We start from the raw sequence: 21,773 nt of genomic DNA on the forward strand, positions 1-21,773 counted from the left end.
CATTTCTTGCACCACTGCAGGATTTGAATATGCTAAGTGTAGATGCCTTGAGCGTTTGTGTGTGTGTCCCGCAGATGTCATGCCTTGGCCACTGAGGGGCGTTGTTACTGCGGTCTGACAGCTCCGGAGCGGAGCGGGGGCCCTCCTCGTCCTCGTATTGGCCCCAGTTTGAGCAAGTTGAGCGGGCAGGGCAGGCAGGCGGGCGGGCAGCGCTGCAGCTTGATGGGCGGAGGAAGGCAGGGCCCAAAGGCACTGCGGCCAGGAAAAGCGGCTCGAATTACACGGGGGTGCTTGGAGGGGGGGGGGATGACACCCACTGGAGTGAAGGAGGAGGGCAGTGTGTGGAGACGTAAGGAGGAGAAAAAACCGAGTAAACCTGACAAAGCGTCTGAGAAACAGTGCGAGGACTGTCGGCGGAAGAAGAGAAAGAGACGCGAAAGACGCACTTTTCACCAGGGGAACGCGCATTGATGGATTTTATGACATTTTGCGTCGGACAACTATCCTCTTGTACCGTTTAGACCCCGTTTCGCCTCCCTCGTAGCTGCAAACTTTCTTTTTAGTTGACAAGTGCGCTGCTCGGGAACACTGGGCATGTTTTGCGCCCTGGAAGAAACTTGGTGACGGGGAGGAAAGTTTCGGGGGGACAGCGGTATGGTTTTCCGAGCTGTTTATGAAGGATAACGCGTGTAAACTCGGATTTCTTTGCATGGCATTGGACTACGCTGCCTGTCGGGTTTGGAATATATCCTCTGATCTGAGTTGATGCCGGCTGATTGTGGAATAGTAAGCTGAAAAAGGCAGCTCCTCACAGATTTTTTTGGTGCATTGTGGAGTTGGAGACATTCCTCCCTCTGGATTCAGCTCATGCTCTCTCCTCCCTTATCTGTGCATGCCAAAACAGAGATCTCCACGATTTTATTCCTCCCTGGTAAGTATTTTCTGATTACGTCTGAACGTTTCTCTCGCATTCTCATCTGTCAGGGTTTTGGCTGTCATGACCATTAAGCTACGTGGTTGTAGAAATGCCTTGCGCTTTTTTGGGTTTTGCAATATTTTGTTCTTCTTCAAAGCTGCACAGCAAAAATAATTACAATTTCACAATTACAATTGAATTTACAAAGTTGTCTGAGTAAGAAGTCTTTATTGAGACTTTTCTTTAAAATATGCAAAGTTGTCTATAAAGTTTATTTGAGTTAAAAAAAATACATCTAACAAAATAATGCAGTGCACTTTATTTATTTTTCCACCACCCTAAGTGAAATCAGAGAAATCCTTGTTTATCTTAGGAGAGGAGGAACCACGGAGCACCTTGCATCATCACTTTAAGGCCCATTAACAAGTGTCCTGGTTATTTATTACTTTGCTTAATTTTCTACATTGCATTTATGATGCCAATTATCCCGTGACCGCAGTTGTTTTTTCACTGCTTGGTGCCGGAGCCCTAAATCACTGAGCAGCTCCAAATGAGCCCCCATTGTGGAAAAAGCCAACTGATTTGAATTTCAATAGGAATTCAATCAGCGCCAAGAAATTTCATTCAAAGCCCGGTTTAAATGAAAGCTGTGGACATGTATGGAGCAAAGTCCCACATGTGTCAAAATGTCATGTCGTCAGCAACATGCAAAAAGAAGTTTATTTAATGAGGAGCACGTTATGTAAACTCTTTAAACCATTTTCTCTTAAGTTTTATGAGTTTATAGATTTGATATTTTATTGTCAACGGACCTTTTACATATGTAGCTCTTAGTTATATTCAATACTTGCTGAAATATTCATTGTTTTGTGTGTGCCACGCGCTTTTAAATGATGGTTTCTGCGTAATTCTGGTCTCTATTCGTCCAGATGAAGTTTTCAGACAGCGGTCAGCCCAGTGGTTGATTGGTGCACTGATTGGTTTACAATTCATTAATAATTCATACGTCTGAGCTGTAACTACGCAGAATTATTCACCTTAATTGCAAAATCACACCGGTGCACATATTTCTAATAGAGTTAGGATGTCGGGGTGCATTCATGGATTCACCCCGACATCATGTGCGCGTCCACTGTCCGTGTCGCGTGTAGTCCCTGAGGGGGGGAATTAAAGATAAACCAGGCTCCACGTTTTCAGGTTGACTCTGTAGAAGTCAAACTACATGTGTCTTTGCGGGTAAAAACCAATCGATACGTCCAGCTGGAGCAGAAGGAGCGCAGGGAAGCGTGACTTCACCAAACCTCCTGAGACACTTCAGCACGGTTGAACCGCAGATGTCTGGCTAAACAGATTGCTGTGTGAGTGTGTGTGTGTGTGTGTGTGTGTCCAATATTGCAATATTGCATTTCAATTAAAGCCTTACTGGTTTCATAATCAAGTCACGCAAATGCAATAAGAGCCCCCTCTTTAGGAATACAATTAACACGGATGCAGCAGCGCGGGCAACAGGTTTGGCGCATCTGTTGCGCACGGGAATAAACGATGTCCATCTAATCCAAATTGGTGCCACATTGGCTGATCTGCTGTCCATCCTGTGCCAGGGATATTTTCAAATCACATTATGCCTCATCATTGAAGAATAGATTTTAGTATTAATTTGATTTTAGGAGAATAAGCATCAGATTTGTGTGAAATCACATTTTAATTAACTTACACAAAGTCTGGCAGTGTGATTCAGGGATACATCAGACTGGTTAGACTGTGAATACTAAGACCTACAGAGCTCTTAATTGGTTTCTCTAAGACACAATTCAATGCATTTAATTATAGATATGAAGTAAAGATAGATGCAAGTTGTGTTGACTGCTGCTGCCTCACAGCTTCGGTATGTCTGTGGCACGGCTTGTTTGACAGCATTGTGAAACCCTCTGTGTCTCTGTTGCTTTCTCTCACTCCATTTTTTTGTCTCACTCTGTAAAATAAAGAAAGAAGGAAAAAGGGTTCAGAAACAAGGTCTTTGAAATGAATTATTCCACACTAACGAATGTCCTTTTTCTCACTCTTGTGTCCACCTCCTCTGTCATCACTCGGCCACCTTCCCTTCCTCCTTTTCTCTCATTCACCTCTCAGCCCAGGTGATTGGGTGAATTCCACTGAGTGACAGGCTGACCCGGCAGCAGTTGATGGTTGGGTGGACCCCCTCAGATGGGATCAGTGTCCAGGGGGAGGTGGAGAAGGGGGGTATGGGGAGCGCTTGCCCCCACTAACGGGATGGCCTCGTGGGCCTGGCTGCTGGCCGCTGTCCTGCTGTCCCTGCTGACCGTCAGCGTGGCCCGGCCGCCCCTCACTGGCACCAAGGAGGAGGAGGCCACTTTGGAACCTGAAGGTAAGCGAAGGGGGATGGGGAAGGACTAAAAAGAAGAGTGTGGGAGGTGGAGCAGGGGGGAAAACCATTTGTTTGGTTTGTTTTTAGAGAGCAGGTGTAGCTCTGTCAAGTTTGTTTTCCCTACTCAAACCTTGAGTTTTGGTTAACTCTTGCATCCTTTCCTTAGAATTCCTGTCCTTAACTTAAATGTCAGTGGATAAAAATCTACAATATGCCTCCAATGAACTAAGGGATATTTCTGTTACATCCATTTTAAGATAAAACAGTCGCAAAATAACAAGATATCACTGTCACTTGTACACTTACAAGTTAGTATTTTATATTTCTTGCAGAGGAGACCAGTCTTTTGAGCCCTTCTAACCATATAAACTTCACTAAAAGTCTAACAAGTAGAAATAGCATTCATGTGAGACTTTCAGGAGATTAAAATAAATACACTGAAAAGTAAACAACTAACCTCAGCATGGCGAGCCTCTTGTTTTCCTCACCATGAGGCGTGGGATTCACACTTTTATGTTTTATTTCTCCTGCTGATGTCTGTGGTAGTTCAGGGTATACTTGAGTGTCAAAGGCAGGTTTGTGACCCCGCATGGGAGGACAAGGGAGAGCCGTGAAGGAGGGTGGGACTGTGTTTATGCTGGCATTTTCTCTCATGCCCTGTTTGCCTGGAAAGACGCACAAAGAGGGAGGGAAAGAGAAATGAGAATACAGAGTTCAGGGCTTTGCTTTGTTTCTTCGAGTCACAACTGCCTGTCTGCGTTGTTGTCTGCAAAGTTTGTGAATTTAAATGTTATAAACCCATGTTTTTTTATTAGTAAAAGTGTAGGGAAAGCTGTTTCTGTTTTGCTTTTTCTTGTCTTTTGAGGCTTCTCCGTTTTCTGTCTCCAGTCTGGTCAGAGACTAGCTAATTAGAGTTGTTGTGATGGATGGTGACTCACATTCCAAAGCCTTTTGTTCCCAGGCTTTTAATCAGCATGCTAATTGTAAGTTGGGCCAACAACAGAGCATCACTTTTTTTTAAGCCACCTCCCCCATCTGTCTCTCTCCCTACACACACATACACGCTGTACCTTGTCTTGCCCTTTGCCCTAGAGGTCAGGTATCATTCTTACCTACCTTGATGAGAGGCTGCCTGCGCTCTCCTCTCTTGTTGATGTTTTTGTTGTTCTGTCGCAGACTGTTTGGCTCCATGCTGGTGAGTTCAGAGCCCCACATGACCCGGGCGCTTTGCTACATGGCCATAGAGAGGACAGAGGGAGAGTTTTCCAGAGTTATACAATCCTCCAGGAAAGGTCTAAGAGGATTTGTGCATATTTGACTTCTTCCTTTAGATGGAGAGATTACAGAGTGCTGGGCTGCGGTGAAGTCATGTGACTGGAGATTAAGAGGCTAGACCTGGGGGTCACATGATGAGGGATCAACGGGGCACAGAGAACCCTGGCCTGCTTATCTGATCCTGAGTCAGTTTGCCTGCTACACACGGCAAACATAGATTTTATTTTTCAGCTGTGTGTGATTGAATCAGTGCGTCCACGGCTCTGGTTTGTTGTGGTCTCCTTGCGATCACAGCTCCTGGTGGGCTGCACTGCTGTCACCTGTAGGGTATAGATGTGAGGGAGACAGATTGGCTGGTCCCGCCTTCTACAGAGACGTAGGATTTCCAACCCCCCTCACCCCTTTTGCCCTGCAGCCTGGGTCACACCACTGCATGTGTGTGGGAGCAGTAATTGCTGTAGATCCATCAGATTGCATATCAATGTTGTCTCCATAGAGTCCACGCCTGCACCCCTGGTGGCCTTGCTAGTTTGTTTACCTGTGGCTGCTGTAACAGTAGAAGTAGAGCGAGCGCGCTGGTTAAGGCCTCCACAACAGACCTATTGTTGTCCCTGTAGGTACTTCAATATCTATGGGAGTGTTTACCTTGTCCAGGCGCTCTCCGCTTGCACAGTGATTAAAATACTCTGACTGAGCTGAATAACAATGGTGCCAAACACAGCAGGTGTGTGTCTTTAACATTGGTATTCTGTGCTCTCTGGTCTGTTCAGCCAGGGCCCTCTTTGCATTAAAACGTGGAATAAATGTGGCATCAGGCACACTGACTGGAACGAAGGCTGAATGTGAGTGCAGCTGACAAAAGTCAGCTCATGGTCTGGCTGTACTTTCCTGTTCTCCCCTGCCAAATTCTGTTCTTCAGAAAAAGCTCTGATCAGCATGGAGGCAAACACTTCAAAAGAGTTGAGTGGTTAAATAAATAAAGGCTGCATTATGTGTCAAGGATGAGTCTTTCATTCTCAGACAGAAACAAGAAAAGGATGGATACTTGTCGACAAAAGACAAGTTGTGTTTCATAAAGAGTTTCTGCGTACAGTAGGAACCTAATTGCCTTCTTGGCATATCTCTGTATTTATTTGCTGCATGATTTCTACTCTTAATCAAGTTTCCACCAGTGCGCTGTGCACCTTATTTCACAAGATACATCTGCTTGTGTTAAACACAGCAGTAATTGCCTTTATTTCATTAACAATCATGATGATCATACACTGCTAATTAAGATCATACATTGTAGTAGACTGTTGGTGGTTGTGTGTGAAAGTGGGAATGTGAAGGAGTTGCTGTGCTATCTACACAGCAGGGGTACAGCGGTAAAAGTATAAAAGAGTCAGCTGGCCAGTTAATGACACAGAGTGTGTGTCTGTGTGTGTGTGTTTGATTGACTGTGGCGATGGCAATGGAACTGAACTCCAAACAAACGCAGTGTGTCGGCCGGTGGTGTGACCGAGGGGGCAGTTGGGCGGAATATACGGCCCTCACACAATGACTTTTATTAGCCTGCCGTTGGCCAGTGGTAAACTTGAAGGTTTGAGTGTGTGTGTGTATGTGTGTGTGTGTGTGTGTGGACTGTTATTTGCTTTGGCTGATGTGCCAGAAAATACCTTGTCACTCCGCCGCTCGATCTCACACCTGTCTGATAAGAGGCTGGGAAGAGCTGCGGCCTGTGCCAGCTTGTGCCTCAGGTCTCAGTGGACTGTCCGGTGTGCGGCAGGAGGCAGAGTGGAATCTGAGCCAGCATGGATAGGGGAGGTGGTGATGGTGGAGGAATAACACTGACTAAAACTACTGATTAAAATTAAAAAAAAAAAATAGATTAAGAAATGAGAGCTGAGGCAAAATCAATGTTGCAATTTCCTAAAGTAGTATGCATTTTACTAGATAATGTTGCGCCTACTATGTAAGGTTTTTTTTAGAGTAGTTGCTCAGAATAATAGATCATCCTTTGATGTGTTTCTGTGCGAGGCACTGAACCTCCTGCAAGTAATGCCACTTGTTATGTTAATTAGTATATTAGAGTTAAAACAATTAGTGGAAAAATAATCAACAACTGTCGTGATATATTCAGTTGATCATTTCTATAATTTTTAATGTAAGAAATAGTAAAAAAAAAAAAAAAAAAAAAGCCAAACATTTTCTGGTTCCAGCTCTGGTTCTCCGCTGTGAGCATTAGCTGCTTTCCTCTGTTTTATATCATTATAAACTAATTATCTGTTGGTTTTGGACTGCTGGATTGACTAAATAAGACATTTGCAGATGTCACCCTGAGCTCTGGAAAGTTGTGACGGGAAAAAATAATTGGCAGATTCATTGATTATGAAAATGGAAAATAGATTAATCTCCAGAGGCCAGAGCAAAGAAGAGGGAAGCTCGACTCTGAGGGTCAATAGAGCTTCAACTTAAGAAGATTTTGGGAGATAAGGGGTTAGCCTGTGGGTTAAAGGGGTCGGGTGGGGTTCAGGGAATGCCTTGATGAGGGGTGGAGGGGTGGGAGAAGCAGAGGGGCTGTTGCCATGGACGCCAGCAGGAGCCAGTTCATGGAGCTGCTCCTTTGTCATAATAAAAAAAGCTAAGGAGGGATTTGAATGTGAAAAGACACTGACATCAGAAAAGAGGGAGAGACAAAAAAGGGGAGAAAAGTCCTGGGATTTGACTACGTGAGGAGGATACAGAGGAAAGAGGAGAGGAAGAAAGGAGGGATAAGAAGGGCAGCAGAGATAATGTGATTTGGCAGTGTGTGTGTGTGTGTGTGTGTGTGTGCCTGTTGGTCTGCATGCATGCTGAGTGTATGCCTCAGATGGCAGTCATTACATTTAGTCCGCCTGTCCCGTTGTGCAGAGCGCGACAGGGAGGAGATGGGAGAATAGATTTGCAGCTGAATGTGCCTCTCTGCAGAAGTAAATTCATAAGATCATTTACGTAAGGAAATCTGTCGTAAACTCCCCCTTTGCCACTTTGCCAAGCCTGGCTCTCGCTGGCTTGACAGACAGACAGACAGACAGAGACAGACAGTCAAGCAGACGTCAAGTAGATGTTGGTGGGAATTGCTCGCTGCATTTTGCCGCAGACACTCAGGCTGCGAGACTAATTATCGTCAGCCAAGACGGCGTGAGTGAGGACAAAGCCAGGAGTGGACAGCCTGAATCTATCACACCTGATAGACGCTTGAAATAGCTGTCAGAGAGCGAGAAAGATGGGTTTTGAAATGGAGGTGTGCTTCAGGAGAAGAGAGGCAAAATGATAGTGGTGATGGAGGGAGGGGAGAGAGGAGAAAGCTAAATCGAGCAAAAGTGTGAGTGTGTGTGTGTGTGTGTGTGTGTGTGTGTGTGAGAGAGAGAGAGATAGCGAGGCGCACGCCCCCTCCTGCGGTGCAGAGCGGGATGAAACTTTGCAGAGATGAAAAATCTGCAGTGAAGTGTTTCAACTCTTCAACTCAGCATGCATCCCTGGACCCTTGTAAACTCTCCTCAAGGAGTGTGTGAGTGTGTGTCAGAGCCTGTATGTCCTGGTGTGCACGTGTCTGATTCATGCATTTATTAAGGTGCAAACTCTGTATCTTAATTTTCTCAGTGTCGAGGTTTCTTTAGGTTCTTGCTGCATTCACTTTGTGTGTGTGTGTGTGTGTGTGTGTGTGTACTTACGTGACACAGGTTCCCATGAACAACTGGGCATGCTGGAGGTGTCAACAGGTTTGGGAAGGGTCAGGGTTAGGTCAGCAGGGTCAGTGGGGGGTGGAGAAGTGTGGGAACGGGGGAGGGAGAGGGCAAAGCTGAAGGGGGAAATGAAGGAGCAGCGGCAGCAGGAGGAGGACTTGATGGAGGGGGACAGATGGACACAGCAGAGATAAGAAAATGATGAAGGCAGAACTAACACGTGCATGCTTTCTTTAATCAGACACACCATTTGGAGAGATTCCTTCCCTCTCCTCTGTATTTATTTTCTTTCCTTACATGTCTCCTTCTTCCCTAGATGTCTCCTTGTAGTGTAACACACGTGTGCATCCATGTATCTGTATCATCTTTCTATAAAGCATCTCAGTACCGTCCCTATTTCTTCAGTGTGCTGACACACAGAGCAGCCTGTGTGTGTGCATACATTCCAGGTGTTGTGTTCCTACGTCAGCGTCATTGCGGGGATCTTGAAATTGTCCATACCTGCTTACTTCCGAGCAGATACCTACATCGCTTTGTGTCCTGGAAGTTACGACATCTCTAGCTCTACAAAATCCTAAATTAAACAGCAGAGGAAAAGCTGAAGCCAGTAATAATATCGGAGTAAAAGGCAGTGGCCCCCGGTGTGGAAAACCATGTCGTAAAAGGTAGCGGAGACAGCTCCCATCAATCAGCGCAGGAGCTCCACCTCTTATCAGACCACACACTCAGAGTTGGGTGGAGAAGGAGGGGTTAATTATTTCCGGATCGAAGGAAAGAGGGAGAGAAGAGAGAAAAAAGACAATTCAGGAACTGTACCTGTCTGTGTGTATCTACTTGCCCAGGGGGAGCGTTTAGAGGCTCGCACACATGCCTCGACCGCTGGCTTGTGTCGGAATGACTTTCCCTTCCTGTTGAGGCTGGAGTGTGTGTGTATGTGTGTGTGTGTGTGTGTGTGTGTGTGTGTGTGTGTGTGTGTGTGTGTGTATACTTTACATTTAACACACACGTAAGGCCAATAAAGGGGATGGAATGTTGTTGAAAAGGTGTATTGAGGTACAGGAAAGGCTGGGAGTGCCACTGCCTCTATAATTACACCTATCAGTCTTCACTCAAACACTACATATACCTTCATCACTGGCTTTTTCGTATGCTTTTCCATTGTTGCTACTTTCCCCCCCCTTAAATCTTTTTAATCCCTCTTTTTTTTTTTGCCGCTTTCACTCAGTTCCCTCTGAAGAAAAAACACAAACAGACATTTTTGTGCTGCAATAAAAAGAACTTGGAATTTCTTCCAGTTTTTTTTTCTCACTGGATGGTTGCAGAGATCGTTTGAGCTGAGTGAATGTACACACTTGTGCATGAATGTGTGTGTGTGTGTGTGTTAAAGTCTGCAACAGCCTCAAGGTGACTGGAATTGGCTACAGTATATGTAGCAGAAGCCAGCTTGTATTTCAGGCAAGTTTCCCCCCCTTTTGCTCAACATTCAGTCACAGACTAGAGTTTGCACGGATACGTTTAAATCCGTCCTGATGTAGAAGTGCATGTCTCAGCTACAGACACTCTGAATTCCCTTTGATATATTGGACATTCACCTTGTTCCCTCCGTGCAGTTGTACAAGTCAGAGGACACGGTGTACACACATGCACTCGCAGGCGGACTTGGATTTTCTCCCAGAAGTGAAGGTTTTATGCACTTTGGAGTCGACAGGAGTTTCTTGCTCTCTGCCTTGGCCGGCAGATCCTGTGCAGTGGTTGCAGATCCTCCATGGCCATGTTATTAAAGAGAACGAAGAAGAGAGAGATGGAAAACAGAAAGTCAAGCAAGGTCAGCCAGGGTCAAGGTTTTCGAAGCTTAGGCGCAGAGTCAAAACCAAGGTGACGGCAAAAAAGAAAGCTCCCCCCATCCCCCACCCCCACCCCTTTTCTCCCTTCCCCCTGCCTGACAACTGCTTCCGTCCCAGACCTTTTTGGCTGCTTTCTTCTCTGATGGGCAGACGTGCTGGAGTTTTATTACCTTTTTTTAGGATCTGTCTATGCTGCTCCCTACTCACCCACACACACTGGCTGCTTGGCATCTATGCTAAATGGGATGGATGTTAGTTGTGGGGGGGCTGTCTCTCAACACAGTGACGTCAAATTCTCACCTGCTCGCAAAGCATCGATTTTTTTTTTCTCTACACATGTTGCTATGGCCATAACTGCATGCTCTATGAACGCCAATCACACTGCACACCTGATAACAGAACAGTGGTATTTTCTAAGGGCTCCATTTCAGAGAACTGACTGGGAGTTTGTGGTAACGACATGGTGGTGTGATGGTTTAAAAAAAAATGGGCCTCCTCTTTTCTGTATTGCTCCTCCTGCATAAGTTGATTCAAGTGCATCCATTTGGGGGTTATGTGGTGTTTTTGTTTCTTACACTATGGCTTGTTTCTTCCTCTCCCACCTCTCCTTCCTCCTTCTTGTGCACCCTTTTCCTTCTCCAATCTGTCCTTCGCCTCCCCCCACCCCACCCATTCAACCTCATCCTCCTCCTCCTCCTCCCCTCCCCATCCGCTCTGCAGAGGCATCGAACAAATACCAAATTTCTAAGCCCACGGTGTGCTCGGTGCACCCGGGGGAGTTGCTGAAGCTGAGCTGCCCTCTGCCGCCGACGGGGACCATCACCTGGACCAAAGACGGCAGCTCGCTGGGCACCAACAACCGCACAGTGATAGAGCAGGAGGTGCTGCAGATCCGTGATGCCACGCCCAAGGATTCAGGCCTGTACACCTGCACCAGCGTGGGCAAAGACACGGTCTGCTTCATAGTGAATGTCACAGGTGAGTCAGGGATGAGAAAGGTCAGGATGGGACAGGAAGTTCAGAGATTTAGAGTTGGACTGAGTGTGGTTGAGTCCAGGAAGTGGCCATGGAGTAGATATGGTCAAGGGCCTACATATATTTTTTCTGTAGCTCACAAGATTCATCTAAAAAGGGCAGAGCATTTTTTTTTTACAAATTTGTCTGTGCAAATCTGCGCGAAAGGGACTGCATGAAAAGTTCTGCATGCAATATTGTACGTGTGTGCATGCGGGTTGCCAAAGGTTGGCAGTAACCGTGGTTACTCTGTGCAGATGCCATCTCGTCGGGGGATGATGAGGACGATACAGAGCGTTCGGAGGACACTGGGGCAGACGGAGAGCAGATAAGTAAGTATGGTAGGGATGAAAAGAAGGATGAAAGACTTAATAATGCGCCTTCCTTCCTCACCAACTCCTATAGATGAGACGCACTTGAGCAGGGCACACTTAAGCAACAGTAGAAGCCAGTGGCTGAACTTTTGTGACCCTGTTCTCTCTCCACAACAACTCTCTCTGTCTGTCCAATGTTGTTTCTATCGTGAACTCAACCCTCACTCTCCTAGGAGCTACTGCTGTTTTTTCAGGACCTCCCCTGAGTAAAATTAGCAAATGCAGGACCCTCATCCTAGTGAAAATAAACATATTTTACTTCCTACAGTAACGTTTGGGAAAGGGAAGGAAAATACAGGGAAAACTGGGAAATGAAAACAAGGAAATAAGCAGCCACACAGTGTGATGTGTTCCACTTGAATCATATACTGTATGATCATTCACTGATGCCATGTCACAATGCAAACAGCTACTCACAGGTGAGATTTAAGTGAAACAGCCAAAGATGTCACATTGAAGTGTACATTTTTGGCAGTGGCACCCCCAAGGGGAGCAGGGGAACATCATCTCCCTGATACAATTGCTGAACCTCCACTGTCACCTCCAATGGCACGTGCCGGCAAAAATACTTGGAGGGTGATTTTTAAGAGGCTGTAGTGCACTCATTTTTTAAGCTAGTGTAAAGGTAGGAGTATCTTGCGAGAGTAGACAACCCAAGGCATCCATAAGTAGCAACCATGCCAAAATAACTTGTCAGGAAGCGGGCTAAATAACACTTCAAATTAGGCTAGGCTAGAACAACTGGCGTGGCAGTCTTCACAAGAGTCCCTTGAATTCTCACCTCAAGATACCTGAATGAAAATGGGCTCTATGGGTACCTATGAATCTCCCTTAAACTTGTTAGGACTTTTTCACAGTGAATGTTTTGCTCCTTACAACCAGTCTACTGCCACAAATTACAGCTTCATGTTTGCCTTTTTGAAGAAAAGGACAATCAGCCTATTTGAAGAACGCGATTCCTTAACTCTCCATATTGGCATAGTTTTCACCTAGCCTACATGCTACAACAGAATAATAGAATTCTTGAAATTCAGTTACCCCCATGAAAAATTTATGGGAGTGCCGCTGTGTTTTGGGCATGGCAAAAAATCAACAATTCAACACTTGAAAGTAGCATTTTTCCTTCCTTTGAAGCCATATCCCCGTCTAAAACAACAATGAGCTGTCCTTAACGGCATGTCAAAACTTAAGTCTGGAATGCTGATTGTAAAAGCCAAACACTCACAAAGACTTAATCCCTAAGTGAAATAATCTACTTAGCTTTGTCAGTGTTTATTAGCAGAGTTCAGACTGTGCGATTATGATTAAGGCAGGAGATAGTGTCTATTCTTTCGGGATCAGGAGGAGACAGCTGTTAGCAATGCCAAAACTCATGTCAGCTCTGCACCCACATCTCTGCTACTCTATACCTTAGCATTCCTGCCTAGGCCTATACTGTGAGATTTTGGAGTGTGTGTTGTATAGCCTGCGCCTGTGTCTCTAGGGAATACAGAGATTCCTGACATTCCTTCAGCTAGTGTCCCTCAGGTAGTCAGGCCTCATGGAGCCAGCCAGCCAGTCAGCCAGTCAGTCAGCTGGGCTCATCCATTATGAAAGACAACCCATCTGGACTCAGTTACCCACCTGATGGGCCTGTGTGTGTGTGTGTGTGTGTGTGTGTGTGTGAGAAAGAGAAAGTTTTTACCCAAGTTATGTGTTGGCGAGTGTCTGGGGTAGTGATGTGTTTATGTAGCCACGTGCACACATGCATGCGTTCCCATACACATACGCTCGCTCAAGTAAAGATGAGGGCTTCCACATCTTGTTAAAATTCTCCACACGCATCGCGTCTCACCGTGAGTCCTCCTTCTCCACTTTTGGGCTGACTGTAATTGCCTGAAATCCATTAAATATGGGGGAGAGAGAGGAACTCAGCAAGAGGAAAAAAATGGGGGGAGAGGGAAAAGATCCAGCCATTCTGGTGGTAATAAGCTGTTTGAAAACAAAGGGAAAGCTGTTCTGGCAGTACAGTCGCATTTTCTCGCCGTGTGTGTTTCTGAAAATTCAAAACCGAGATTATTATTAAAAGAAAGGCGGAAGAAGCGGAGAAGGAAAAGAGGCAGGGGGAGGAGGAGGAGGGGGGCCGCGTTGTTGGATCAGCACCAGCTTCTCTGAGCATGGCGTGGAGCCTTGGCCTCGGGCCGAGGACTGGAGTGAGGGAGGAGGGTGCGTGTAGGCGTGGGAGGGAATGAGAGCGGAGAGTGCGGGGTGTAGCTTTATATTCGTGGCTCTTTTTTTTTTTTTAGTCTTCTGGAGCTCTCAGAATGGGTTGGGCATCAGGCCACTGCAAAACAGAGCATTTTGATTTGACTTTGTATAAAAGATTGAACAACATAAGCCGGTCCAGAGTGTTTGTCCATTTTCAGCAGTGGGTGGTGTTATTGGAGGAGACATGGAAGAGCCTCTACAGGGATCTGTGAGGGAAGCTGTGTTTAGGGGAAGGGTGAGGAGGATGGGGGGACTGGAGGAGGGTAGCACTGATGTCATTATGAAGTTCAAGAGCCACGTGGAGCTTTGCTGTCTGCGTTCAATCCTGTTGTTGTTACAAAGTCTCTGTCCTGTTGGCGACATTGCTCATTATTGTTTACATCATCACTCATTGTCATCGTGCCTCCCCTTGAGTTGAAGCTGCACGGCAGGATTTTCATGGAAGAACAGATCTGTCTCAGCAGTATAATTAAAGTTAAGACCGAAACATAAAAACATGCAGCTTAGGCACTCGTGCACTGCCCAGAGGGAATAGTTTTTATACTGTTAATGAATAAATATTAGATCTCCACTGATGTCCTGTTAGTCTGTGGGCTGTTGCGGGTACTGAAGTAGAAAAAAATCTGTCTATTGAAAAAATAAAAAGGTATTCGAGGCCTCCAGTGTACAGCTTTTAAGTTGAAGGTTATGACCACTGTTGAGAAACAAATTAGAGATTTCTAAAATAATGTCACAGTATTTTGAAAAGAAAATCATATTAAGGGAATAAACTTGTACGTTTATGAGAAATAATATTATATTATGACGATGATGTCATAATTTCTAAAAAAAAAATGTGGAAACAAAGTCAAAAGGTTACAACAAAAAAGTTCTGACAGAAGTATTTTTAAAAGCCCTGAAAACCTATTTATTCCATCAGCTTCTCATAATAAGTAATGAGGTCCTACATGAATTTTTCAATTTTCTGCCAAAGTTTGAGCCGTTTTGGCGATGTCACAATTGTGATTTCAGTATTTTTATTTTGTCTGAGCTCAGCTCTCTTGTTTGAAGTGGGTGGGACTCAAATGGAAAAAGTTGATGTCACATATTTCTGTAAACCAATCAGGATTTATCAATATTTGATTTTGAACTTTGAAAAACTGATTGTTTGCAGGCAGAGAAGATTCTCCTGCTCTCCTGTTCAAAAACTCTTTGGCTAAAAAAAATGCTAGGATGTTTCTCTTCACTCATGAAAAGCTGACATTTTGGAGAAACATGTTTTTTACAGCAACAATACTCCTGACACTGAATTCTCAAAATCTCACATTGTTTCCCCAACAGTGGCCCTAAGGTGCTTTGTTCAGCCTGCATAGATGCATACAGTGAAGAGGAGGAACGAGGAAACATTTCAATGTTGAAATACAACTTTGGGTCACTGATGGATTTATTTCTCCGGAGGAACTTCGAGAAAAAAATCTTGACTCATAGCACAGGAGTTCGATAACCTCAGCTCACCCCAGGCCAGCTTAGGATAAACAGCCGTGAGTGGGGATCCGGATGCACGGGGCTTTGGGGGGAGGCGGGGGTTCCTGGAGTCCACAGCAGTTGGGCCAGTGAGAGTTTGGCTTCATCTGGAGAGAGGTCTGAGGGTCGTCTCGTTTGAAGTGCTGCCCCTCCGGACGGAGAGCATGGGAAACAGCCCCGCTCACCTTTCATGTCCCAACCCCATCGTCCGACCTGGCTGCCAGTTTGGGGTCAGAGGTCGTTTCGGAGAGACAGCCTCGCAATGGGCCGGTCTCCACCTAATCTGTCTCTGTCTGAACGGATGGAGTGATGACAGGGAGAGTGAATGAAGAGGAATGGCGGGGACCAAGAGGTGAAGATGCAGGAAGAGAAGCACAGATAGTGAGAGTGAGAAGGAAGGGCGATGACTAATTATAGTTTGAGCACTTACCGTATGCATCCATTCAGGAAGGAAGAGCACTGTTTACTGACTTTACCATCCAAGTATGTGCGACTTGTCCGGCTGTGCGTGCCAGAGAAAATGATGGGAGGTGTCTGATAGTATGCAGATTGGGCAGGCAGTAACATCCTCCCGGGATTATGTTTTAGGGTCATACTAAAGTCAGTAGCGGTCTTATCTGTGGGTATTCCCTCTGTTGCTTGTACTCCTGCTATACGGAGAGGAAGTGATGGTGTGGAAGACCGTTTTGGTTGTTGTTTGACTTTGAGTTTTTCTTCCCCTCTGAGCCCCATCTGCTTAGGCAATCACGCTCCCAGGTGCAGAGAGAAAGGGCGGGCGGGGGGCTCGGAGGAAAATCCAGCTGACTGAGAGACAGAAATTGGGAGAAAATAGGGAACTAGAGAATGGACAAAACACAGGGAAGGTGACAGATTTCAGTGGGAGAAATAGTAACATTTTTGCCATTGATAAAATCTGGGCAAAAGTGTGTGTTGAGAACTCTGAAACCCTTCGTTAAACGTGACATTCATTTTCTCCCCTGATGGCACATAATGATTTTCCAAGGGTGATAAGCATCCCTGGCCCTGCCGTGTATATCTAGCCAAGTGACAGGCAGATAAACAGGGGAGCTATGGTAATTGGAGGAAGTGAAGGGAGAGAAAAAAAGCTGGTAAGTGGAATGAGATGAAATTGAATGTGATGGTCTAGTTACCCTCTTGGCAACGCCCAGGCACATTCTCCCCTCAGAGCTGATGTTTTTTCCCCCTCTGCAACACCCCGCCGAGCCTACAGGGAAAGTGTGTGTTTTTATTTAACTGTGTGAGTGTGGAGCTCTGGGTTGTGTTATACAGACGGAGGATCAGTCAGTGTTGCCAAAGAGGTGTGTGTGTGTGTGTGTGTGTGTGTTGGGGGGGGGGGGGTCTCTGGGAGTGTTAGGAATGGTTCAGGTTTGGCTCCTCCGCTGTCACGCTTCCATGTATATCTGCCTTAGTCAGTCCAAGCCCCCGAAGCCAAACTGTTAATACTGAGGACATGATTAGGAAATCTCACCCCGACTGAACACCAACTGTTCTCTGGTTGTAGGCGCTCCGTATTGGACCTCGTCAGCAAAGATGGAGAAGAAGCTGCATGCGGTGCCAGCTGCCAACACAGTCAAGTTCCGCTGTGCTGCAGGAGGCAACCCCCGGCCTAAGCTGCGCTGGCTCAAAAACAGCAGGCCTTTCCGCCAAGAGGACCGCATGGGAGGGTATAAGGTAGGATAAACAGTAATACATCATGCTTTTTTATTACAAATGTCAACTCACTGCTTTTTTTACTGCTTTGTGCGCTGCAGCACTTTTGGCCATTTTGCGATTGTATTTACAAGGGACGTCAAGCCTCCTTCTTCCAATCATTCTCTGGCTGTCCTTTCGCCCCTTCTCCACCCTTCACTGGAGAGATGGGAGGAGAGTAGACAGAGGAAACGAGGGCAGGGTTTCTGGTGTGAAATTGGAATTGCTCATCCGTGCGCCTCCTCTCACCAGGATACTTTGCAGAGCCTCTCACTGTAACTCGAAATGGTTCTTTACCCCCAACAATTAGAAACTTAAGCCCAGGACTTAAGGGTTAAATGCCCAGAGACAGTAATGTATAGAGAAGGTAGGTCGCGTCAAGGTTGAACTGAGTTGAGAATGCTGATGTAACTCAATCAGGGAGAACAGGTCCCACTGGCTTTGGCTGGAGACTAGTATGTGATTCTAGCATGTGATTCTGTTGTTTTTAAATGTGATTTACAAACACTGTTGCTGCTGGTTAAAGTTTAAACTGAAGGATCCTGGCTGTGCAGCTGGCTGACTTTTCATTTGACACAAACCAAAATTCAAATTAAAACTAGAAATGAACTCCAAAGCATTCCATAATTCTTGGAAGGAGGACCAGAACAATGATATGTGTGTATGATGTCAGCAGTTGACAGAAATGAGTGCGACTTTCCATACTGTGGTTCCTTATGAAATTGTCTCCCACTAGTCCCATTTTGGGAAATAAACAGTGTGAGTTGATTTATACGTGCTGAAAATACCTGATTCTGTATGTCATGGGAAAGTAAAGCTTGTGTGGTTGTTTTATTTCCTATTAGTATTTAAAAAAAAGCTTGCGACAACTAGTTTTAATGTGAAGAATTCCTCCCCTATGACAGAGTCTATTTGGATTGTAGTTTAGCTATTTTTCTCCTGAATTCCTCTTTGTCTCTCTAAACAAGCAGCATTTATTGTATATGCTGGAGCCACACTGATAGAGTGGAATAACAGTTGAATCAGACAGTTATGAAATCAATTTATGAATAGATCCAGTGGTGCTGAACAGGTCCGAGGTTCCTGGTTAATGACTGACGGTTTATGAGGAAACACATCTCCCTGCCAGGAAAGTTTAGGAGCAGATTATGTTGATGTCGCTGCTAATGTCGCTTCCCCTTGGCTTTCAGCGGACTCATTACAGCGTGGACAAAAAACAGCCACGACGTGATGGAAATGATACAGTTGGGCTGTCAGATACGCTGCGGGCAGCTCGTTTCTCTCTTTTTGTCAACAAATGTTGGACAAAAGCTGTACCTGAGCCCAGCCCTGCAGTATAATCTCTCTATTGTGTGAAATGTAGGCCTATGCAAGCAGTAGCTGCAGTCTCTCTTCAGTGTGCAGACGGAAACACTATTGTTAGCTCACACCTGTGGATTCCACACAGGGGTGAAACTATTTTTGCAGATAATTATGAATAACTGTGTGTTTGAGACTGCTTAGAGTAGATGGGTGGGGTTTACCGCCCAAGATAACAGTGACTGACAGAAGAATTAGACAGCTAAAGGCAAATAAAGGGGTCTCTGCTAGGTGTGTTTGTCAACCTAAAAATTGTATCCTATTTCAATTTAGGTTTTTACATCTACTTTTCAGAACTTCCAAAAGGACTAAAAGGAGAATATTCTGATGTTACAGTCATTTTGGTGTAATCATTTTGGTGTAATCGGCCTGTCGTCAGCCTCCATATTAGCTCCCAGCCCTCTGCATCAGCTCTCATCTTCCACTCTTCCAATCAAATCCCCTCCATCATTTTCCTTCCTCATCTTTCTCACTGTTAATGTCACCTGCATTTCTCTGCATTTGTGTACGTGTGTATCAGTGGGTGAGTCTTTGTTTCCATGTGCTCATAATGAGAAACCCCTGCCTCTCGTACCCAGGTGCGTAGCCAGCACTGGACCCTGATCATGGAGAGCGTGGTGCCATCGGACAAGGGCAACTACACCTGTCTGGTGGAGAACGAATTCGGAGCCATCAACCACACCTACACCCTGGACGTAGTGGGTCAGTACCATGCACAAAACACACGCCTACGCTGAGAGAACACCTGTGAGGCTAAAGAAGGAGGGGTGGACAGATGGAGGGAGGGAGAGGTGGAGAAGGGGAGGCAAGCGGGAAAAGTTCTCACAGTGAGAATGGCGTATGTGTGTGTGTGTTGTTTGATGGCCCAGGTGCACTCTGGATGCAGGTGCAGGACAAGGAGTGCTGCCAAGTGTGTGGAAGCTAAAGCTGCATGTGTCAGTAGTGTTAATGGAGTAACCAATTTATATTATTTGGGTTATTATATTAAATATGATTTTATTCATTTAGGTAAATCTGATGGTATTTTGTGCCTATGGTCCAGTTATAGTGTGTATGTGGCAGTCTTCTAACATGATCTAGTTGTTACATTCAGTCTGAAGCACCAACTTGGTGGTTCTGCCCTTTGTGCTAATTACCCATCTAAACTCCAGCTGAAACATACTCAAATATTTATCTCTAAAGGTCAATATAAAGGGTCATTTCACCCAAATCACAAAAATTATTACTGGAACTACTTTTTATTGGAGAAATGATTCCCCCCAAAAATTGCTCATAGTCATGTCTGTGGAATATCTCGAATAATTGGAACACAGTTTCTGGAAGGAAAACCACATTGTTGTCCAGTTTTTCAAATGCAATTTTCCATGACTTGAGCACCACAGCCTTGGCTAATAAATCAGAAACTATCTGCGTGGCTCAATACCACAAGAGGCAAGTGAAAAGATATGTTTTTTTGTGTGCTTTGGGCAGCGTGACCCCGTAAGGTCAGCTAGGGTATGATGGGGGCTTAAATGGATGACCGTTTAGTGTCACTCTATTAGGACACAAAGTGCTGGCCTCAGCGCTATTACAGCGAGTTCAGACCCAACTCAGTCAACCCCTCACTATGACCTTTGGAGCCCAGAAAGCAAAGAGTGTTTTTCTGCTCAGTTTGCAGAATCAATGCGGGCAGAGAGCGGGGACAACAAGGGGAGTGGGATAAAGATTGTAGATCAATGTCTTCTTTGACCTCACTCAAACCACAATACAAGCAATCAGTACACATCAAAGTTTATCTGACACAGTTATTCTTCTAAAGGCTGGTCAATAGTCCACAGATAACTCGGACAGACGTGCAGCGGCAGCAGTTTGATTCCAAGAAGAGCATTTAAGGGCCACTGGTCACTGCATGTCTGTGTCTCTATGTAGAATTATTCTCCAACTGTCACCATTGTCCTGAGCAGACTTACTGTAATTACACACTTCTGTTTTGACTAGTGTCTCCATGGTAATAAGGAGTATTATTTTCCTTATATCAGATGGAGATTTAATACCTGAGGGTTTTTGGACAATGAGCGTGTAGGCACGTGCACACAAACACATGAAGGTCCACACACACACACACACATGCTCCCCAACTCCGGCCCCCTGCTCTGCTCCCCTCTGGAGTTAGCTAAAGCTCTCCTTCAGACTGCATATTTCTGTTTTTTGTTCTGTTTTATTGCAGAGCAGTAAACCCCCTCCACGTCTGGCTCCACAGCCACTGCCCCCTGCAACCTCTTGCTTCATTTTCCTCCATTATAGTGAGGTGGACAGAGGGAGGAGAGGGGGAGAAAGAGAAAAGGAGGGGAAACAGAGACAGAAAAGGCTGTTCTTATCAGTCTCCTTTTTTTACCCAAATGACCTGCAGGATCAGCTATTAAAACCAAGAGGAACCAGCCCTTTCTGGTTCAAACTGGCCTCTGGGGAATGGGCCGCAGTGGGACATCCACGAGCAGACCCACATGACAAGTAGACACAAATGAAGAGTCAAAACAGATATCGGCTCTTTCAATCAGAACTGTGGCATCCAGTAGCCGTGCGGTGCTTTGATGGTAGCCCCATGTCATCCTGTGCCATGCCGCGCTCTCTTCTTGTGCCTCTACCCCTCCCTGACCCTTAGGGCCTTGTGTGCCAAGCTGCCCGGTTACCTAGAGTTCACTGGTCTCGCATGGGACACCATGGAATGCCCCTGGTCCGTCTCCTCACGCTTCTTTCTGCCTCTATCCCACCGCCGCTGCCATCAAATTTTCTCCACTAATGACTTAATTGATAAATGGGTTCAGTTTTGAAACGGGTCACTACATATTGGCTACAGCAAAACATCAAAAGGCACCGCAGCATTCTTTCATTCAATTTCAAGGTCATTACAAGTCCTCTATTCAAAATCTTAAGTAAAAATACAGAAATTTTGTCAGCAAAATATTCTTCGAGGTGCTGTATACAACACGAAGAGCAAAGGCTTTGTATGATTCAGAGGTTGTCTGTGCATGGCTTTCAACATGGAGGGGGCTGAGTCAGTGGCTAGCAGCTAACAGGAGCACGAACAGTGTCGACAAATTTTTACAAATCCTTGGATAGCGAAGGAATGACCCATTCTAAACTCCCTGTGATTGGTGTTAGGGTAAAAATGTCAGGGTAAGACCATCCTCGGATTTGCTTGGAGAGTGGGCGCTACACCTCCGCAATGGTGCTGTCCCAATATAAGCAATAACCGCCTTAGTAGCACTGTACAGAGTGGTGTTGATTAGCTAGCCAGTGGGATATACACACACAAGGACTCGAATGTATTAAAGTGGATGCTTGGCCAAACCGTGAACCACAACAAAGAACAGAGAAGCTCAGATTACAACACACACAGGTGTAGTGTAACTTAGTTCTCTGCTCAGGACTCCATTACTCCACCATATCTTTACAAAG

General features: G+C 45.5%; 1 protein-coding gene across 6 annotated transcripts in view; it reads left to right on the forward strand.

The window, feature by feature from the left end:
- The first annotated feature begins 331 nt into the window (after positions 1-331).
- Positions 332-21,773, forward strand: part of fgfr2 (fibroblast growth factor receptor 2) — a 41,620-nt gene continuing 20,178 nt past the window's right edge. For 3 of the 6 annotated variants that reach the window (XM_049599778.1, XM_049599776.1, XM_049599777.1), the window contains exons 1-6: positions 333-931; positions 3,047-3,302; positions 10,849-11,106; positions 11,400-11,474; positions 16,789-16,958; positions 18,914-19,037. In XM_049599778.1, the coding sequence (XP_049455735.1) occupies positions 3,122-3,302; positions 10,849-11,106; positions 11,400-11,474; positions 16,789-16,958; positions 18,914-19,037 (808 nt within the window). In that variant the 5' untranslated portion in view covers positions 333-931; positions 3,047-3,121. Of the gene's footprint in view, positions 932-3,046; positions 3,303-10,848; positions 11,107-11,399; positions 11,475-16,788; positions 16,959-18,913; positions 19,038-21,773 lie in introns of all 6 variants that reach the window. The other 3 variants (XM_049599780.1, XM_049599781.1, XM_049599782.1) reach the window with 3 other exon arrangements.

This window comes from Epinephelus fuscoguttatus, linkage group LG16 (assembly GCF_011397635.1).
Source record: "Epinephelus fuscoguttatus linkage group LG16, E.fuscoguttatus.final_Chr_v1".
NCBI classification, from domain to species: domain Eukaryota; kingdom Metazoa; phylum Chordata; class Actinopteri; order Perciformes; family Serranidae; genus Epinephelus; species Epinephelus fuscoguttatus.